Source organism: Cyanistes caeruleus, chromosome 1 (genome assembly GCF_971803275.1).
Source record: "Cyanistes caeruleus chromosome 1, bCyaCae1.hap1.1, whole genome shotgun sequence".
In the NCBI taxonomy this organism is placed as follows: domain Eukaryota; kingdom Metazoa; phylum Chordata; class Aves; order Passeriformes; family Paridae; genus Cyanistes; species Cyanistes caeruleus.
The window spans coordinates 21,698,379-21,718,461 of NC_141701.1; the positions used below are offsets into that span (position 1 = coordinate 21,698,379).

The following is a 20,083-nucleotide window of genomic DNA, read 5'->3' on the forward strand; positions in this document are numbered from 1 at the left end:
GAGGCCTCTGGCTAATGCAGCGGCTTGTAGGGGATTCACAAACTCCCCTGTGTTGATTCATGCTTGGACACCATTAACAAGGCAATAAAGCCTAAGAAAGTTTCATAAGATTAAGTCTTTAAAGCCATGAGTGGGTGTGCTTGTGATGACTTTTCTACCTATTTTACGCAGTAGCTGTTTTACATAGAGAAACTCTGCTTGCTTCCCAGTCTGTGTTGATGTCAGTGAAAACTGTTTGGAAAAATTCTCATCAACCTGTCTAAATCCTGCTGTGTGCTGACATAGCATATATTTTAACATAGTGTGATGTTGTAAGTGGGATAATTGTGCTGGCAGAATAACTCCTCCTATTGGCATGTATTGTATTTCCCGTATAGGTACAGCAGTAGATGTACTTTAAATGACTGGCATTCAGCTTTTTCTTGCTTTGTGCTTTTTTAACTAGTGTTTACACTATTTACAGTGCTAGTGGAGTCTGCCTGTAAATGCTGCTAGATCATTCCCCTTCTCTTGTGCTGAGTAGGCTCTGTCTTTTCAATCTGGTGTTTTTTATTTATTTATTTTGAGCAGGACTCGAACAATCCTTTCCATTAATTCTTTCTTCCAAAGAGACATCAGTAAGAAATTTTCACCTAGTGTATTCATAAGCAAAGATCTGTGGCTAGTCCATTTGTTTTTGCCTTCCTTTTTTAATGTTCTCCCTTCATTTTACATTAAGTTCAGCTGTGAGATAAGTTTCATGGTACTTCTGCCATTTCCTGACGCCAATGGTTTTTTTGGAGGCAGCGAGTTTCCTGTCTGGAAGCTACAGGCAGTGTTTCTGGCAGGATGGAGTATTTTTGTTTCCCTGGCTAGACCTTTCCCTGTCTTTGTTTTTGTCTCTTTTTCCCTCTGTTGTTCTTTTTTTTTTTTTTTTTTTTTTTAAATCTCGGGCTGTATTTATTTGATATTGCAGTGGTTAATTTAGAACCATCATTAGAAAAAAACTGACTTGGTGATTTGGAATAGGTCCATGCAGGATTTTTTAGTTAATGTACTTGACAGAATAAATTAATAGGTCTGGCTGCAGAGAATTGAATGTGTTTTGCTAGGTTTTGACCTAATCTCACCTCTTGAGTGAACAGGAGTGGTTGGTTAGGCTGGTGCAACTTTGTACCTGACCTGAGGGCAGTTTCAAAAGTTGTGGCATTAGCCATAACAGAGTTCAGAAAACTCTGTCATAGTTTCTGTCTGTATCCTTGACTTGCTGCTGCTAGAATAGACGGGCATGGATTATTCATTCAGTCATCCAGGCTTTTTTGAAAGTTTTATATTGAATTATATTTACCAAAATTACTAGTTCTCTGTAAAAGGATATCAAAGGAGACCAATGCAGGGCAGTTATTCAGTTCTCAAGGGCTGAGATGCTGGCAAATTAAGTTACTGTGAGTTTCCACGGTGACTTTCAGAAACTGTGAACAAGTTCTTATCCCCATGGTAAGGTCTCGTTAGTCAGCCTGACCTGATGTAACTGGAAGAATTCAAAACTTTTACTAACTTTTCAGTAATTCCCTTTTAATTAGTTTACTTTAAAAGTTTTATGCAAAGTATATCTGTATATATGTTTGGGTTTTTTTTAAATGGTAAGATAGCACCAAATGTTTAAAAAGTAGTCCATTAATAGCTTCCAGCATTTCTTAGTTGGAGGCAAAGCTATTTCAAGATCAGGGGGGTGGGGGAGTGGAATACTGTGTTCATGGATTGTTTTTCTATATTTTTTCTTTGTCTCCCCTGTCTCCAAAATAGAGGTTGATTATGCCAGAGATAAAACAGAGCTGGAAGATGCTGCCAGTCAGACAGTCAATAATATCTTCCCTCAGTGTAAGACAGAAACTTTGGCTCTTGCTGAATTTAAAAATCATTAGGAGCCAGGAGCTGCAATCTGTAACCTCTTACATATCCCCTCAAGCTGCTGTCTTTGGTATGCTGTTCAAATTCTGTCTATGTGCTCTCTCTGGAACGCCTTCTCAAGGTTCCAGATCTCTCTACTACAATATTTATCCCACCTTATATCTTGGTACACTTTATTTGATTTGTTTCTATAGCAGGGCAGACTTCTAAGCCTGCTTGAATACAAAAGCTTGTAGAATTCTGTATGTAGCCATTGCTGTTTGACCAGGCAAAATTACAGACCTGAAATTAAATCTGCCTATTCTGGAAATTTGTTGGTATTGGTTAGTTTCATTTTGGAACAGTTTTCTGTAGGAATGATCTCAGCATTCAAGAGTGTTGCAGTGTTTTCCACTTGCAGTATTGATGACACTGCAGGAAACAAAAACTGTCTTTTGTTATTTCACTGGTGTATGTCTTTATTCTGATTATTTGCAATATGTAATGTAGAATAAAAAGCAACTGCAGGAATGAAAGTATTAATACAGTTAGGTTAAACCTCTTTTTTGGTACATAGCAGAGGCAGCTTGTGCAGTTTTTAAATCCTTTAGTGTTGCTTTCACTTTTCCGACCACTAGCTAGTCAAATATTTTAGAACATTACTTATATTACTTAACTATCTATATATAGATATGGATACATAACAATAAATCTCTCCATGATATACAGAAGTGAAAATCCATGCCCATCATTGCACTAAGGGAGTACATTCTAGTTACTTTTGCAAGGAAAGCATTGTCTAAGTGTGAAGATTTTAGTGATTAAAAGATTAAAAAAAGTCTTGGTGATTTTTGTTTTGATTCCTTCTTGGTTTTGTTGTGGGTTTTTTTTCCCCTTTAGTGTTTCCAAGACTTTGGTTTCCTCTTGGCAGAGTTTGGTGTACATTTGTTTGCAGAAGGAACCACAGTGCACAGGAGAAGCTTTTGACACGCAAGCGAGTGCGTGGATGAGCTAAGATTCTCTGCTGAGTTAGATAAGGGAAAATTGCAGAGATCTTATTTGCAACAGATACAGCCCTGCAGATGCACAAATAAAAGGAGTCTCTCCACTGAGTTCTTAGCTTTGATCGATCACTGCACCCAGATTTAATGCTGCTGGTTTGGAAAATTGATGTTTTTAGAATTTAAGGAATTCTTTCCCTTTTGCCACCAGACCGAGGGAAGCACTTTGAGTGTACTCTCTTCTTTACAGGCATTATCTGCAAGAGGAGCAGTTTTGCCAATCATTTGTTCAGAGACTTTCAGAATGAGTTGAGCAGCTTGCAAGACTTCCTTTCCTAATAGCAGCTGTCATGGACACATGATACAGGATGTATTGCTCATAAATTTCTAAGGAAGAAACATAACTTTTTTTTTTTAATAAGCTGTTGAAGATTTTTCTAGCTGTCAGGATTGGTTTGTCATGTGCTACATACCATTGTGAATTTTAAAACAAAACATTGTATATCAGTTTGCTTTTGACAATTCTGTAGGCTTCTCTGTATTTTAAATACTGTCAACCTTTTGGTTTTTCATGCCCAGTCAGACCCTTGCAGTCCTTGAGCCCAAGTGGGTTCATAGTCAGTCTGTTTGTGTCATTGTTTTACAAACAATATTGCTTTGTTCTGTAACTGAAAATAGAATTTCCAGATAATTGACACAGGACCTTAAGGAAAAATAAAGTGCAGTCAGAACAAACTGAGACATAGTAACAGTGCAGTAGAGATAATTTAATCTCTGCCTCACAAATGCTTTTCTCTTAATTCTTGTATGATAGTATCCATGAATATCAGAGGTTTTTAATAACATCAAGTCATAGAATTATGTGGGTTGAAAGGGATGTTAAAGATCATCTTGTTCCAACCCCCCTGGCCTGAAGAGCAGGGATACCACCCACTAGATGAGGCTGGTCAGGGTCCCATCCAGCCTGGCCTAGAACACTTCCAGGAATGGGGCATCCATAGCTTCTCTGGGCAATTTGTGCCAGTGCCTCACTATGCTCTGAGTAAAGAATTTCCTCCTGACATCTAACCTAAATCTCCCCATAAGAAGTCAGGAGAGACTAATTATTAGAAGACTTTCCCTAAAGTAAACTGACTCTGCATTGTAGGAACTTCCATATGTTAAAGCAACTCCTATTGCTCCTGGAAGACCCCTTGTTCCTCACTTGTCACTGGTCTAATGGCCTTCATGTGCCAAGCTGGCTTAGTCCAGAGTTTGACTTCCTCTCAAATTAGGGATAAGGGCCCTACTCTGTTTTGCTTACTGTGCTGATATGGGCATGTCCCAGATCTTGTCAGCACCTTCACTGAGATACTGTGAGCTCCAACGTGAAATTAGTGAGTGAATGCTCGGTGTGGTACTTGCTGGGAACTCTGCTGCCAGTCTTTTGGATTTACGTAAATTAAGGAAGTGGTATTATTTCACTGCAGCTGTTTTTCTGTCATTTAAAGATGATACGTGAAGTTTTAAGTCTTGATATGGCAAATTTTTAGAGGTTTTTCAAAAACTTAATTGTGGATTTGGGAATTCTGTTTTTGGAATAACGGCCTCTGCAGCTATCAATAGTCCATTGTAAGCATAAAGAAATGAGATGTAGTTAACTAAATGATCAAGTGATTTTCACTCTGAAAAGGATTTACTAGTAGTAGGAGCAACTCCAGTAACCCTTTTAATAAATGTTCTTTATGCTTTAAGAAACATATTCACATATGTGGCTCTTAGAACAAAGCAGGATAGAAAGTAGAAGCAAAAATATCTGAAAGATGAGACTTACTTCCATAACATGTAAATTGCCATACTGGTGCCCTTCTTTGAAGGAGAAAAGTCATAATGAAGTAAAATTTACATGAGCGTATGTTTAGTTTTACGTGGTTCAGTTTGATTTAAGTAAATTATCTAAGAGGCTTTGATGAATTTTTTTGCATCCTGTATGTCATATTGTAACAAATCACTGTAAATATTTAATAAGTATCTGTATACCTGAATTTGTGTTAAAAGCTTGAGAAATCTTCTGATACAAATTTGTTAACTTCCTTTTGTAGAATTAACTTTTCAGTTTAATACTAATACCATCAACCCCTTAATTTCACCTTTTATTAGAAATCAAAGTTAGAAGACATAAAAAATGCCACACAAATTAAGTTGAAGTCTCTTAAACACTACATGGAAAATGCTGGTATTCTTGATCTTATATTATGAAGGGAAGTATACTGAAGGAATCATAAAGGTATTCTGCTAATTGTTGCAGTTAAGCTTTTCACCAGCACAGTATGCATTTGCCTAACACAATATGCTGCATCATGTTACCATTAAAGGATTTTATTTTTCATCTTAGTGCATACAAAAGTTCTGCCAGAACCTTTGTTGTTTCGACATAATTTCCCTCTGTTTTCTTCCAAGTTGCAAAGTGTTGGTTCTGTTTGTACTTAATCATCTGTAATAAAACCAAATAACAGTCCTAACATGCCCTGACATCATGTGCATTGACATGACTATGGTGAGATGTTTTTAATGGGACAGAGTATTGCAGGAGCACATAGATGTCAAAATTTTAACTTGTGAAAGATGTTAAACTTTTCCAGGCTGCTCATCACTCTTTTAAATCAGCAATGCCAGATGTATACTTGAACCTGAGTCATGTGAAAAGCGAGTAGGGGTATATTCTTTTAGAAATACTCAGGAAAATGTGTTTGTATTTTTACGCCTGTTTTAAAAACTGTTGTGGAATGAGCTGACATTTAAAGAATGGCCATTGTAATGAGGTACTTGTTTGCCATTTCAAAATCCTGTGCATTGGTATTTCATTTAGTAGCTTCACCTTTTGCATATTTTTATTTTACATTTTATTCCACTATGTCTGTAGGTCTTAGATCATGGATTAAATGAAAAGGAAAATTTGTTTTTGATGCCTCTTTTAGGTAATTATAGATACTTCTATGTTAAGGACATCACAGCTTAGAAATTTTAGGGTGCTGTGTGATTGACAGGAGATGCTCATTGGAAGAGGGAAGCAGAAATTATCTGTGATGGTGGTTGAAATTCAAGCTCTGAAGGTTTTTTTTACAGCACTCTTTAAGCTGGATCAGTGCATTTTAGAAAGCAGCTAGAGAGCATAGATGTTGGGAATTGAAGATGTCAGAAAGGAAGCTATTAAGAGTCAGTTTTAATCAAGAAGTAGCTTTCAGTATGCTAACAGAGTTGGCACTTGGTTAAATCATTGGAGGAGCAAATGCCTAAGATGGAGAGAGTTTGTTTGAAACAGAAGTCTAGATTTGCCATTTAAACTCCAATTACATGAGGGAATATTTAAGGTACTTTAGTGAGGATGTAGTTACATCTATGTTTATGGTGGGTTTTCTCCTTTCCTACACTGATGTTTAAGCCTGCCTTTGTTTTGCAAACACGTGTGAAGCTGTTTGTCTTGATGGCAAAGTGTTTTTTTTGCCCCTGTACACCAGATTGAATGTGTAATGGAAGAGCAGGCAGCATGCTGAGCTTGTGCCTCTGATGTGTTTGGAGCATGAGGGAGCTAATCTCCCCTAGCAGCTGTTTGTGGAGGTAGGTGTTTGTCACTCTGTTCTTGCAAAATTAACAGGGTTATTCTCAGCTGCACTTAGGGCATTTCCGGAGTGTTTTGAAATTGATGAGAACAGCAAAGATTGTTCCATGGAGAGCCATATTAGAAGATACTCATCACCCCACTCATCTCTTGAGTTGAAATCTTCTCCCTTTGAAGATTATTCCCGTTTCCTTTCCATCTCCCTCCATTATATGGTCAGCAATAGCATTTACTTAAAGGAGCATGGTCAAAAAAAACTATTGAAGGAATTTAGCTGGATGCTCATTAGGTTTGTCTAGCAAATAGTTCAGGCAGGGTAGCAGAAGGAACAGATAACAGCTTAATACTGAGCTTTAGGTGAGTTGCAACTGTAAATGTCATTTATGCATCTTCAGGTGACAAGGTGTGTTTGTGCTGTGGCAACTGGTGTTTTGTGGTAAGTCTATGGCACGAGCAGAATGCAAAGCACGGCTGGAATTCGGATTTGTGGTAGGGCTTTGGGCATGGTGGGAAGCCAGAAATATGTTTTTTCTGTAGTCAGTAAGTGCTTTTGAGGAAATGTTGAGAACAGTGGTGAAATTAAAAGTTTGAGAATTTATACTCTCTGTTTTTTCTGTTTGCTTTTTGTTGCCCATATTAGTTTCTTCTTTGTGTTGACAGAGTTCATACTGGTCAGTGAAAGTAATGCAAATCTGCAATATATGTTGCTTCAAAATCAGATTATTATTATAACCATGGTTTGTATGTCTCAGCTCATTTCAAGTAGTTGGATTTCAGAGCTTCAGTTTGCACACAGCATATCCCCTTCATGTGGGCTCGTTACTGGAATAATATGGCATTGTGTTCTCTGGCTGCACAGAATCAAGTTTTTTTTACTTCTTTTTATCAGCAGAAACATGCAGATACTGTTTTGGGTTGGGCAACATGAGAACTGGCCTGTGCTCCAGATTGCGCTAGTAAAGCTTTTATGGTTTTGTACAGTTCTGATCATTATTAGCATTGTAACATTTGTCTTCATTTTTTCCTCTAATAAATCATCTACTGAATTTTTTCACTTAAGCAAAGTCATCTTGGAGCGTCACTAGAATGTCAGTCCAAAATTACTATATAAGGAAGAGCTTGATTTTTAAAACTAGTTTTATGCATTTAAATATAAAGAGCATAATTGATGATTGTCTGAAATAACTGGCAACTTTTCTTTTCAAAAATCCTGTCAAATTTTTCTTAGAAGAGCAGTCTGCTATTTTAGAGAGACTGCTTATCAGATCCTATTATGCAGAGAGCGCTATGGGATGTACTGGTCTCTTTTTTTACAGCATGGGAGAATCTTTGTTTATTTAAAAAGAAAAAAAGTAAAACTAGTTCATCACCAGAACTGCTATTTCTTGATTTTGTACATCTGTTGGAACTGGCAGAAATGCTGTAATACACATTCTTTCCTCTCCAGAGAAAGGGAGGAGGGGAAGGCCTGTAGTCATAGACTTGGCTGTGTTACTGTGTTTACTTCCTACCTTTTTCTACTTGATTCTTAAAAACAAACAAAAACAACCCCTTTCCCCCCCCCCCACCCCAATCGAAAAAAACAACAGACTTTTTGCCTGAAATGAATGCTTTGCTTGCTGTTCACCTTGTTCATGAACTCTCCTAAGTTAGGAGGTTGGTGCTTTCCACTGCCCTGATAGTTTCTGTGTGAACATACCAATGTTAGTAATTATCAAATTATAAAAATGTTTTTAAGGTTATTCTTGCACTTCTAAGCATATAAACTTAATTGTCAGCAATGGACTGTATCTGTAGTATGTTTCAGACATGGTCTACCTGTTGTCTATCTATGATATAACACAATACCAAGATCTTGAGAGAAGGATGTCTTCTTCTGTCAAAATTATGGAGCAGTTCTTTTCAGTTTAATTTTTTTTTTTATTATTTTTTTTTTAGATCAGGGAATGTTTTAGTTCATTTAATGAGAAACAGCGGCTGCAAAATAATTAAATTTGTTTTGGGAACAGGAGCAGGTAAAGCATCCAAGATAGATTTTATGACTAAAAATGTTCCCCTAGGAGGGAAGAAAGAATATTTTATGTTCTTGAAGTATTTAGACTCTTTATTTTAGACTTTGAGAGTAAGCTAAGATTATTTTTTTTTAATATGTTCGCAGTGGTATGATTTAACTTTATTAGAAAAAAAAGAGGAAAGAAGAAAGCACTAATAATTCACCATTTGAAAAACAGAATATGGTGGCTTTTTAATTCTTAAAAAAACCTCTAGGGGTTCAAAGTATAAGACCTCTTTTTATCAAAACCAGGAGATGTACAGTTTTTTTGGTTGGGGTTTTTGTGTGGGGTTGGGATTATTTTTTCCTTTTTTCTCTTTAATATTTACACTTGAGGAAGGTAGTGTTCTTGTGGAGCACTACCATATACTGGGTGATGGTCTAAACATAATAGTGTTGTCTTGGCCACCTGCTGGTACATACTGACCACCTACCTATGGTGGTGTGAGGAGGGCCCAGCAGTGGTTCTGCTGCAAGCATTGCTCTGGTGAGATGGACAGCCTGTGGGCTATTTCTGTGTTTCCTCTTTGGAGAGGGATTCCTGTTTCCGCTGCTGGTCAGCCGTCCGCTGAAACTTCCCTAGTCTTGACCCAAGCAGTTCAGTAATCCCATTCCGGAGACTACAGCACGTGTTTGGATTTGTGCCCGTCTCTAATGGGTGTGCAGACTGCTTAGCTCTTATAAACAGAGGCATTAATCTCTACATTCCTTTGTTTCTACCTTTGGACTTAGTTTTAGTATCCAGTTTCTGATTTTATCTTTTGGTGAGGTCATGGAAACCCATTCACACCTCTCTGGGGGATCAGTTGGGAAACACCGAGGAAAGAAAGGACGCTGGCAGTAGTTTTGCATGCAGCTTTGCATCGCTGGTGTCACATAAGAAATGCCTTCTCATTCTTCTGTTATAGATGCAGTTCACCAAAAGTTAAAAAAAATTCCCTTGTAGCTTCCAAGAAGTGGGAATAGTTGCATGTTTGGGTAGAGCGTAGTGGTTTTGGTTGGAGATAATTTGCTGCTTTTTCCTCTGACAGAGGAAAATATGAAGAGTTCTTTCTCTCTTCTCACTGTCCAATCAGTTAAGCAGCAGAGAATGGAAAGAAATCCTTGGTGTCATCTTGTACGTAGGTAATAACTGAAGCTTGATATGTGATGGGAATCTGGTTTGGGGACTTTTTTTTCTTCTTTTTTTTTTTTTTTATTTCTTACAGAAATGCATCTGATAAAAAATTCAAATGTTGTTACCTTAACTGTAGTCTTTGCTGTGCCCTTCAGCTTCTATATAATCAAGCAGTGTTGGCTGTCACTTACTCTGCAGCTCTGCTGCCTGAAATATTCAGATGCCTTATGCTATAAATATGCATACATCTCTGAGAACCCTCAGATTCTGAGAATATCTTCAGTTGTTTAGCCACAGTGATTTAATTTCTGCTGTCAGTCTAAATGGTTAAAAAAACACTGAGAAATCTTTCTTTTAACTAACTGTATTTGATTTATACTTGACCTTATCACATGTGCAGAAAATGAAAGGTAGAGAAAACAGAAAAGTCTCTAATGCTGTAAGCCTGTTGCTAAGCTTTATAGAAGAACATGCAGATTTACTTAGTTGTCGCCTTGAGTTCTGGTAATTTCTACACATGCATCAGCACATGCACACACTCTATTTCTCTTGGGGGAGCAGGGGAGTGCAGATGCCGTTCTCTGCACTGATTAAGTGTAACAAAGATAGTCCTTGACCAGAAGGAAATTTCAGGCTTGTTAAGATAAGAAGGATGTGAAGGCTAGAAAAAGTTGACAGAAAGAGGTATTAGGTCAGATGGTGAGGAAAAGATGGTAGTAATAGGAATAACAGGTCACTAGAGTGCTGTGACCTTTCAGAACCAATAGTGATAGTTGTGATTCTAATCCTGCTTTTTTTTTCATCTCTCCTCCTAATACAGGGAATTCTTCTGAAGAATTTGCTGGAATCAAATATATGTGAATTTTCTGCATGAAGACTCTCAAACTGGATTACATAATAATATGCCTGTATCCTCTGCCTCTATTTGATCTTTGAAAATGATTAGGATTGTATATGAAATTTAACCTTTTTCTCATGAGTGACCTAGACATGAGTTTACATCGGCAAATGGGCTCTGATCGGGACCTGCAGTCTTCTGCTTCCTCTGTGAGCTTGCCATCAGTTAAAAAGGCACCAAAGAAAAGAAGAATTTCATTGGGCTCACTTTTTCGGAGAAAAAAAGACACGAAACGCAAGTCAAGGGATTTAAATGGAGGTGTTGATGGAATTGCAAGTATTGAAAGCATTCATTCAGAAATGTGTACAGACAAGAACTCTGTTTTCTCCACATGTACCTCGTCTGATAATGGAACAACCTCTAGCAGCAAACCAAGTGGAGACTTCATGGAATGCCCCTTGTGCCTTTTGCGGCACTCCAAGGACAGGTTCCCAGAGATAATGACTTGTCACCATAGATCTTGTGTGGATTGCTTGCGTCAGTATCTCCGGATAGAAATCTCTGAGAGCAGAGTTAATATTAGCTGCCCAGAATGCTCAGAACGTTTTAATCCTCATGATATTCGTTTGATATTAAATGATGACATCTTGATGGAAAAATATGAAGAGTTTATGCTTAGGCGATGGCTGGTTGCAGATCCTGATTGTAGGTGGTGCCCAGCTCCAGATTGTGGGTATGTATTTTTCCTATATTTGCAAAAAAGTGACAGTGTAAATACATAATTTTCATAGCATTATGATTTTTAAAAAGTTACTTGCTTTAGCGTTGTTACACTTGTTATAGTTGTAGGAGTAGGTAGCAGGCAGAATTCTCTTTAGTTAAAAAAAAGACAAGAAATCAAAATAAATGAAAATGAAAACAAAAACAAGAACTACTCCAAGCCACATCCACCTTCCAAAATAAAATGCTTTCTCAAGTAGGTTTTTTTTTTTTTTTCTGCACAGAGGGAATTTCAGCAATGTCAAGCAACTTTTATTGGTAGATACCTGCCATTTATTTACAGCAAGCAAAAGAAATTTAGATGTTGCACTGCCAAGGCAATGGTACAAAGCTCAGACTAAAGACAATTGAAAATTTGGTGACTAACTTAATTTGTTAAAACATAGTGGGTAATTTGACTTTTTAACTGTGAAAAATGATTTAAGCTTTTATTTGGATTAAAAGGCCTCTCCTGCTTCAGATATCTTCCATCTTGTGGCTGGTTGAGACAGCACTTGTTGCCTGTCAGCAGGATTCTGATGTAGGATAATCAGCTTGTTCCTGCTTATTATGTGGGGAACGTAATGTTTTAACTTTGCTTTAATACTTTAAACAGTTCTGAAACCGTGCTGAATTCTAAGTAGGCTGAACACCACTGAGCAGCAGCTCATCATGCTTTTGTGCTGCTGGTGTGTCATTCTCTAGCAAGCTGCTTTTTTAGAGATTGTGTTATGATACTGCTTAAAGATTGTAGGCATGGCTGCAATCCAGATGTGCAGTGCACACTAAAAACTCAGAGGCTGACAGCTCTGTTTCAAAGCCTCACAGATGAGCAATAAGTAGAACGAAGAAAAGGAAGAATGTTGCAGGAAAACAAGCAAGATAGAACTTACTGGTAGTAAGTAGATTAAATTACTGGTAGATTAAATAACTCCAATATTGATAACCAGGTGCTTAATGTTTAGGACTTATTTCAAATACAGTTTTGCTTTCATACTTTGAAAGAAACAGAATTTGCTAATGTCAAAAGCAGGGACTGGAAAGGTTTCATATCCAGTCCAAAGTGGATGGCATTGCTCTGGCATAGTTTGACAACAGAAGGAAAATAACTTGAGGGATGTTTTGGTTGCATGAGCTCGTAACAAAGTCATATGGACAAAGCCAGTACAGTTTACTCTTAATATTTTGGTACTGCAAAAGAAAACAACCACTAGAAGGTATTATTTGGTAGGCAGAAGTGTGCTTTGCCCTGAGTTTTTGTGTTAAAAACAGTTATTCAAGCTGAGAAGTGTTTAAGACTTGTCAAACTATTTTCTATTAAACCATGTTTCAGTGTTTCAGATACATTTTTAGTACTAATTAAGCAGTCTAAGGCAGATTTTTTTAACCTGTGTTGGTTTTTATGCTTCAGTTTTCTTATCTGTTTAAAAAAGAAAAATCCTAAGTATCTTTTAGTGGTCACAAACTGTGATGATAATTGCTATGGTTTCACCATTATAAAAATAAAAAGTGGGTCTTCAGAGCAAAGTTAAAGTTCGATGCAGTCATGTGGGACCACAGCAATGCCTTGGTGTGCAGCAAGTATTTCAGTCATTTCTCCAGAACTGCTTGTTGCATGCTTCATACTCTGGAGGGCAGTCCTGTGGAAAATACAGTATATTGCAAGGCAGATAAACTCTGCCAATATCTGTGTGAAGGGAACAAACTTGCACTGCATGGGCAGCCTTATGTTGTACTTTTGATACCGTTATTTTTTCTAATATACTTAAAGTGGCAGGGAAATGCTTCACAGTGATAGATGAATTCTGCTTTTAATGCACAGATAGTGCCTCCTCACTGAATTCTCATTACTAGTTTGAAGTGGAATAAAGTTGTCTACTTGGGTACTTCTCAGGAGGGTCATTGATTCTGGTTGTCTTGCTAAACAAACAAGAGCTCTTGCAATCATGTTTTGTCTTTTTCCCATCCTTCTCCTGATTGTTTTGAAACCTTCAGAACCCTTAGATAGCAGGCATTGAGAATTCAGCAAAAGTTAATCTAAGTGATTTAGGGGAAAGAGCATACTGCTTTAACTGCAGAAAGACCATCAGTAGTGCTTCCAGCAAGAGTAGTACCTGTGTAGGAATCCTCCAGTTACATTTTTTAATTTGGCTTTCAGGCAGCCACCACAGCACTGTCTGACAAGTCTGTATGTGCCCAACTGAGGGAAGGCACACAGAGGGAGGTAGGAAGAAGTGGGAGTGGTGTGGAAAGTAACAATGGGGATTTGATATTGTGGTGGAGTTTAGCAGAAAGATGAGGAAAGAAACTGTACAGGTGTGAGGTTTAGGAAAGCAAACACTACTCAGATTTCCACAGAAGAGCCTTTGCTAACAAATGCTGTTCAGAGGTGACGCATGACATACGGTACACACAACTTCAGATCAGCAGGCATTTGCTCTAATAGTTATATGGTGCAACAGTAGTCACAGTTTCTAATTGCTTTGGCAGCTAATCCAGTTGTACAATATGCAATTAAAGCTGAGGGTTTTTCTTTCTTTTTCTGAGCAGTTTTTGAAATGTAGTACTGACTGAATGCATTAGGGCTATGACCTTTTAGCATGGATCAAATATTTCATGAAGGAGCTGGATGGAATGCATTTACTAAATTTGCAATTAACCCCAAAGTACGAGAGGTAAAATAACTTCATAGGGTAGCATAATTTCCTGAAGTTAAGTTTAGAAACAAGTACTGTAATAAATAGGAAATTGGTGTGAAATGGAGCATTTTGGTAGGAAAAAATTACTGCACAAATAGGTAAAAAATGGATGGTGCACAACAGTACTTCAGCTCTTCTCAGCATTGATCAAGCACCCTTTGTAGTATTGTTTCAGGGTTCAGGCATCACACTAAGTCAAAAATCTAGATCAGATAAAGAGCAAATAATTATAAAAACTTTGATCCCTGAAATGAAAAAATGGAGGGAGACTAGATCAGTCTGTTAAAAGACTGGGTTTTGTTTTTGTTTTTTTGCATCATTGGTCTCCTAGGTTCTAAGGAAACAACAATTAATAGTTGAGAAGTAAAAAATTATTTTTCCTCTCTGTTTCAGCTCTGTTGGGGTAAAAACAAGTCCTAGGTACAGCAAAACATGATCTTGAAACAAAGTTATCTACATTACCAAGTGTATTGTTATTACCTCTGTCACAGTGGAGAATTTCATACCCTCCCAACAGCAGAACTGCAGATCAGTTTGGAGGAGAACCTCTGCTGCAGCAGCTCAGCCCTGGATGGGCTGCCTGAGCTGAGGGGTGTCCTGCACTAGAGCATCCCAGTGCCAGAATGGTGCATGCCACTGGCACCACTGACTTTCTGACCCTGGGCTGCTTCATCCGCAGCTTCTGTTGCAAGCTCAAATGCATCCCAGTTGTGGTTGTTACCTGAAACACTGCCTGAAACACTGTACAAGTCTGGACCAGCAGTGGCTTGATAAGGAGATGCTGTCACATAGGTTATCCTTCCCTGGGGAAGGAGCACTGATGGGAAACCTCATGAACCTTCTCCTAGACAATATCTTTACATTCTGTTTTTCATACCAGTTCTCCAGTGTAATTTTAACAAGCATTACTGAATCAATATTCCAAATGTGTTCTGTCTTTTCTTCTGTTTGAATTATTTAATGGTTTTGCTCTGAAATTGTGTTGCTGACATCATTAGAAGAGAGCAGTGATTCCTAAATTATAATACCTTTATCAAGCAAAAAGCAGATCATGCAAGAATACAGTTTCTTGATCCATCTTTTCACTGTGCAGCTTTCAATTAATTGCTCACTGCCTCTGGTTTTTGTTTTAGTGGGTATTACTTTGAGTTCAGTTGATTGTCCCTTTTCTCAGCCTAAACAAGGACTTCAGGCTTTCACATCTCCTTTAAAAAGAATGCAGATGTTAAAATTAAACTTGTAATCCTGTACAGTTTAAACTGGTCTAAAAAGTTACTTTCTAAAGGTGTGCCAAATACATCCGTCCCAATTAGGGCATGCTTTCAGGGATATGCCCATGCTTTACTAGTGATAGGAAGGCAGCAGGATATAAATTGATAGTTTATTCTGTGTCTTAGACTTGAGATTTTTTTGGTCTAACATTAGCAAGCTGTGAATGTATCCTTGTATGTTGAAGAAATGTTTGGATCAGAGTCTCTTTGTGTACATGCAAAGCAATTATCTCTTCAGTTTGCAGAAAGTGGGGGAAATGAAGCTGATTAACTTGGCAGCAATATAGAAGAGTCTAGCAATTATTGAAATAAATCTCTACTTGGAAAGCAAGAAATATTTGTAAACAGACAAGCATGTATCTCATTTGTAACTGCATCATCTGTAAGTTAAACATTGAAAGTCCTATTTGTTTACAAGATTTCCTCAGTAGAAACATCAAATATGCTGTTTTAAAACAATAATGGAAGGGATAGGATTTGCATTAATTTTGCAGAGTTTCAGATCTAGCTATGTAAATAAAAATAGCTAAATTTTAAGATAGGCTTGTGAGTGGGAATATTTTAAAAGTATCATTACTAATAAAGAATATTTTGAGTTAATTTATGCAACTGCTATAAAATGGACAGGGGCTAAAAGTAAACAGTCTTTTAGAATAAAATTACATTCATTTCAACAGACAGAAGCTTAAGTTTTGTTGCATTTATAAATCTGTTGAAGTCTACGCAGGGACCCTGCTCATGTGAATAAAAGCATACATCTGTTTTGAATGTTCATACCAGTAGAGTTAGTATTTTATATTTAAAAGAAAGCAATTGCATAAAGTCATTGGAAAAAGCTACAATGGGTATGAATTAGTAAACATGTATACATATGTTTGTATTACTGTTAATATAAACACATTGTGTTTATATCATGTGAACTTTGAAATGCAGGTCTAATGAAGGAATAGTTTAACTTCAGCTCTCATTGTATAGAACTGTTCATGTGGTGTCTGATTACAAATTAGTGTAACTCAGTTTTGTAGGTCTCAGCATTCTTGGAGGTGTTTTGCTCTGTAGTATTGTCAGAGTAAAGGTGGCATTGAGGCCTGAACTCTTAGCAACTTTTGCATTTATGTTTGAAATATATTTTTAAAAATACCTTAATTATTGAGAAACCAAAATCCATTTTATAAAATACTTTGTTGTTTTGACATTTTAAAATACAAAGAGTTAACAAACATCTATTTAAAGTAAGCAGTGATATTCATGGTGAAAGGCAACTAGCAAAATCCTAAAATGTCTTGCAGTGCCAAATGAGATGTCTTTACAGCTGTAGGTTACACTGCAGATCACTTAGCAGGGATCCTCCTTCTTGGACAGGGTCAACCTAAGACGAGCCTATAGTGACTAGGACACTTCTGAAACGATAACTTTTCCTAATTGCTTAAACACCTTTTTTGGGTTTATTGTCCCTCTCTTGTAGCCTGTGGTTTCTTGGTGACTGGAAACCTTACAATATTGCATTCAGCTTTAAGTACATTATATTTGAGTACTTCATGGAGTAAAGGCGAGTGAGTGTTGCAGTGATTATAGTATTTCTGTACAATCTTAATCTAATGCAATGGCAGTAGAGCTGTGGAGAGAGGTGTTCAGGAACCGGTGCTGGCCACCTCCTGAAGGAAGTAGGCAGCTCCTGATGTCCACTGACTTTGTACCTGCTTCAGCTGCTCTGGCAGCTGTCTAGTCAGCTTTGTTCTATATTTAGAACTGGTTTTATTAACAAAATTCTCTCTTGTCCCTCTTGATTGTTGAAGATACGCTGTGATCGCGTTTGGATGTGCCAGCTGCCCCAAACTGACATGTGGACGAGAAGGTTGTGGAACTGAGTTTTGCTACCACTGTAAGCAAATCTGGCATCCCAACCAGACCTGCGATGCTGCTCGCCAGGAGAGAGCTCAGAGTCTGCGCCTGAGAACGCTTCGTTCTTCATCTATCAGTTACAGCCAGGAATCTGGAGCAGCAGGTATTTGTGACTGGGGTGTCTGTAAAACATTTCTTCTATACATGTGCACAATTTAACCCTAGATGAGGAAAGAATGGAATAGTGACATGATATATAGATACTAGATGCTTTGTCTTTCAGAAACATAAAATAACAATTCTAAATTTGAATTAAAATTTTAAATGCTACGCTTTGAAGTACTCTGTCAGAACATCTGACTTAAGTCTTAAAAGCTTGTCATCATTTTAAGTTCTTTGTAGTTGAAAAATGTGTAATCAAATTAACTTGCTGCAAGGCATCCCACATTTAGCATGTTGATTGTTTTAGTTGTGTCACTTAGTACACTTGTTTTCTCCACTGTAGGTGAAATTTCCCAGCTGTTAGAACTGGTAACCACTGATTTTCTGTTTTCAAAAAGACTGTTACTCTGATGCCAGATCTGATGTTTTACATCTTTGTTAGTACTGCTTTCTACTTTTCAAGGAAATGCTCATCTGTCGTGTTTACCAGGAGCCAAACAATTCTATCTCTTAAAGCTGAGTTTGTTTGTAACTCGCAATAAAAAGAGAGAGAATAAACTATTCAGAGTAGTGTTTAGCACATCAGGATTTCAGTCTGCTGTTGATATGAACTGGCTCTGAATTACACCAAACTCTTGATTTATTTGGCAGCTTTTGTCTCTGCCTGAACAAGCAAGGTAGATATTTGGGGTAAAGTGTCTCACTTGCACCTTGTAGTTAGAGCTGTTTTTCTCCAATCCAGCCCCAGACTTGAGAGTCTCTAATTTGTAGTTCGCACTGGCTTATTTTAACAATGCATCCCATCTTGCCCTAAAATTTGGCATCTTGCTCTAGCTCTCAAATAAATTTGAAAATAAGCTAAATAAATTAGCACACCAGCTCCTTTCCTTATCCTTTCAATTCCTTTCAGCCTTAAGAGCAGTAGTTCTGCCTTTCCTGTGCTGAAGAACTTGCTCTGTTTACTTTCTGCCCTGTAGGCTGTACATGTGCTCCCATGTGAGAGTAGCTAATGAATCCTTTCAGCTGCTTACTCCTTGTGCACTGAGGTTGGTAGAGGTATGCTTTTCTGCTGGTTCTGCACCTCTTTAGGTATTCTTTCTATCAAGTATGAGCTCTCCTTTCCCTTTGTCCCACCTAGTAGCACCAAGGCAGTAAACTTGGAGTTCTGCGCTAGGAGCAGCAAGGTATTTCTGCTGCTGTGAATAAATAGCTTTTCCTAAAGTGCAGGTGCTAAACAGGAGTGCAAATCACAACTGTGGGGTGTGTGTGTATTTCACTGTTGCTCAATGACCTCTTGTTTGACAGAGCTGGTTACTTAACCTCATTTTTCCATATTTGACTTGGGAACACGAAGATTCTCCAGAGTTTTCTTCTGCTACACTATAATTTTTTAGGGAGTAAGTATAAAGTAGGGCTTTGAAAAGGACTTCAGAAGAGGCTGGCGATACTAAAGAAGTACATTAATGTGAATGGGGAGATGGATTTAAGATACCATAAAAGAGTGGAGACTGAATATTCAAGTAGAAGATTCAGCGTGAAATGTAAAAGAGGATTATATTTAAAGAGACCATATTATCAGTCCTGTGTTAGCATACATATTTAATGTCAGAATCTAATATAAATTTCATTAAGCTTAGAAAATCCTTGAATAGAGAGTATGCATTAACTATTCAATTACTTGAATGTGGTCTAATACACCTTGTTTTCATTAGGTTTGCTCGGTCCAGGGTTTGTAAAAACAAATTTGATGCCAAGCCATAGCCAAATGAAGATTTGTAAAGCAACCTTATTTCAGATAATGGTTCAGTCAGTTTTCCCAAATGTATGTCTGCATTGTGATTATATTTGCTTGTCTAAGGAACTGATATAATTTTAATATTCATTTTTAAACAGCTGATGACATAAAGCCATGCCCACGCTGTGCTGCTTATATAATAAAAATGAATGATGGAAGCTGCAATCATATGACATGTGCTGTCTGTGGCTGTGAATTCTGTTGGCTATGTATGAAAGAGATCTCAGATTTACATTATTTAAGGTATGTTTAAAAAAACCCCAATTCTGTGTGGTTGGTAATTTGTTTTCTCAAGTATTTAGAAGGAGATTCCCAAGTGCTCTAAGTCTGGCTTTCTTCCTCTTGGAGTAGTTGAAGTACTAATATCTGAGAATTAAGTAATTTCATTACATGTATTTTTAAAAATATTTTGTAAATTTTATGCATGTAACATGTTCTTAGTACAAATCAAGTATTTTAGATTAACACACTCTTTTTACTGATGTCTTAATACAGCTGTATTGTCTTGGTATTACGCAATGCAGAAGTTCTGATTATACACGTTACTGTGAGCCATAGATTGGTGTGTAGCAATATGCTTCTTGTTAAATTGCAAAATACGATCTCAAAGCAAAAGCAAAATCTGAAGAAATAACTGCTGATATTACATCTGTAACTTGAACCTAAGGACAATAATTTTGTAACCTAAGAAATGTTCTGTAGTGTATAAGGACCTCGATTTATTTACAGTTTCTTTACAGCTTTCTTATTTCTCTCTATTAGCCCATCAGGTTGCACATTTTGGGGAAAGAAGCCATGGAGCCGTAAGAAGAAAATCCTGTGGCAACTAGGGACACTCGTTGGAGCTCCTGTAGGAATTGCCTTAATAGCTGGCATTGCTATTCCTGCTATGATTATTGGAATTCCTGTGTATGTGGGACGTAAGGTAAAAAGTGCTTCAACTCCCAGCATGGTTCAGTTTTACCTTCTGCTGTATGGCTTGGGTGGTACTATGTTCAGTTGGGTATCTTAACTGGCCTCTGAAATGAAAACCAAAACAAAAACCCAAACAATCTCCAAAAACCAAACCAAAACCAAAC

The 20,083-nt window shown here is 37.4% G+C and overlaps 1 protein-coding gene across 6 annotated transcripts in view; it reads left to right on the top strand.

The window, feature by feature from the left end:
* RNF19A (ring finger protein 19A, RBR E3 ubiquitin protein ligase) overlaps positions 1 to 20,083 on the top strand; it is a 58,207-nt gene that overhangs the window by 26,397 nt on the left and 11,727 nt on the right. For all 6 annotated transcript variants that reach the window (XM_086892075.1, XM_086892006.1, XM_086892200.1 and 3 more), the window contains 4 exons: positions 10,459 to 11,209; positions 17,002 to 17,210; positions 19,103 to 19,247; positions 19,767 to 19,929. In XM_086892075.1, coding sequence (XP_086748201.1) covers positions 10,593 to 11,209; positions 17,002 to 17,210; positions 19,103 to 19,247; positions 19,767 to 19,929 — 1,134 coding nt within the window. In that variant the 5' untranslated portion in view covers positions 10,459 to 10,592. The remainder of the gene's footprint in view (positions 1 to 10,458; positions 11,210 to 17,001; positions 17,211 to 19,102; positions 19,248 to 19,766; positions 19,930 to 20,083) is intronic.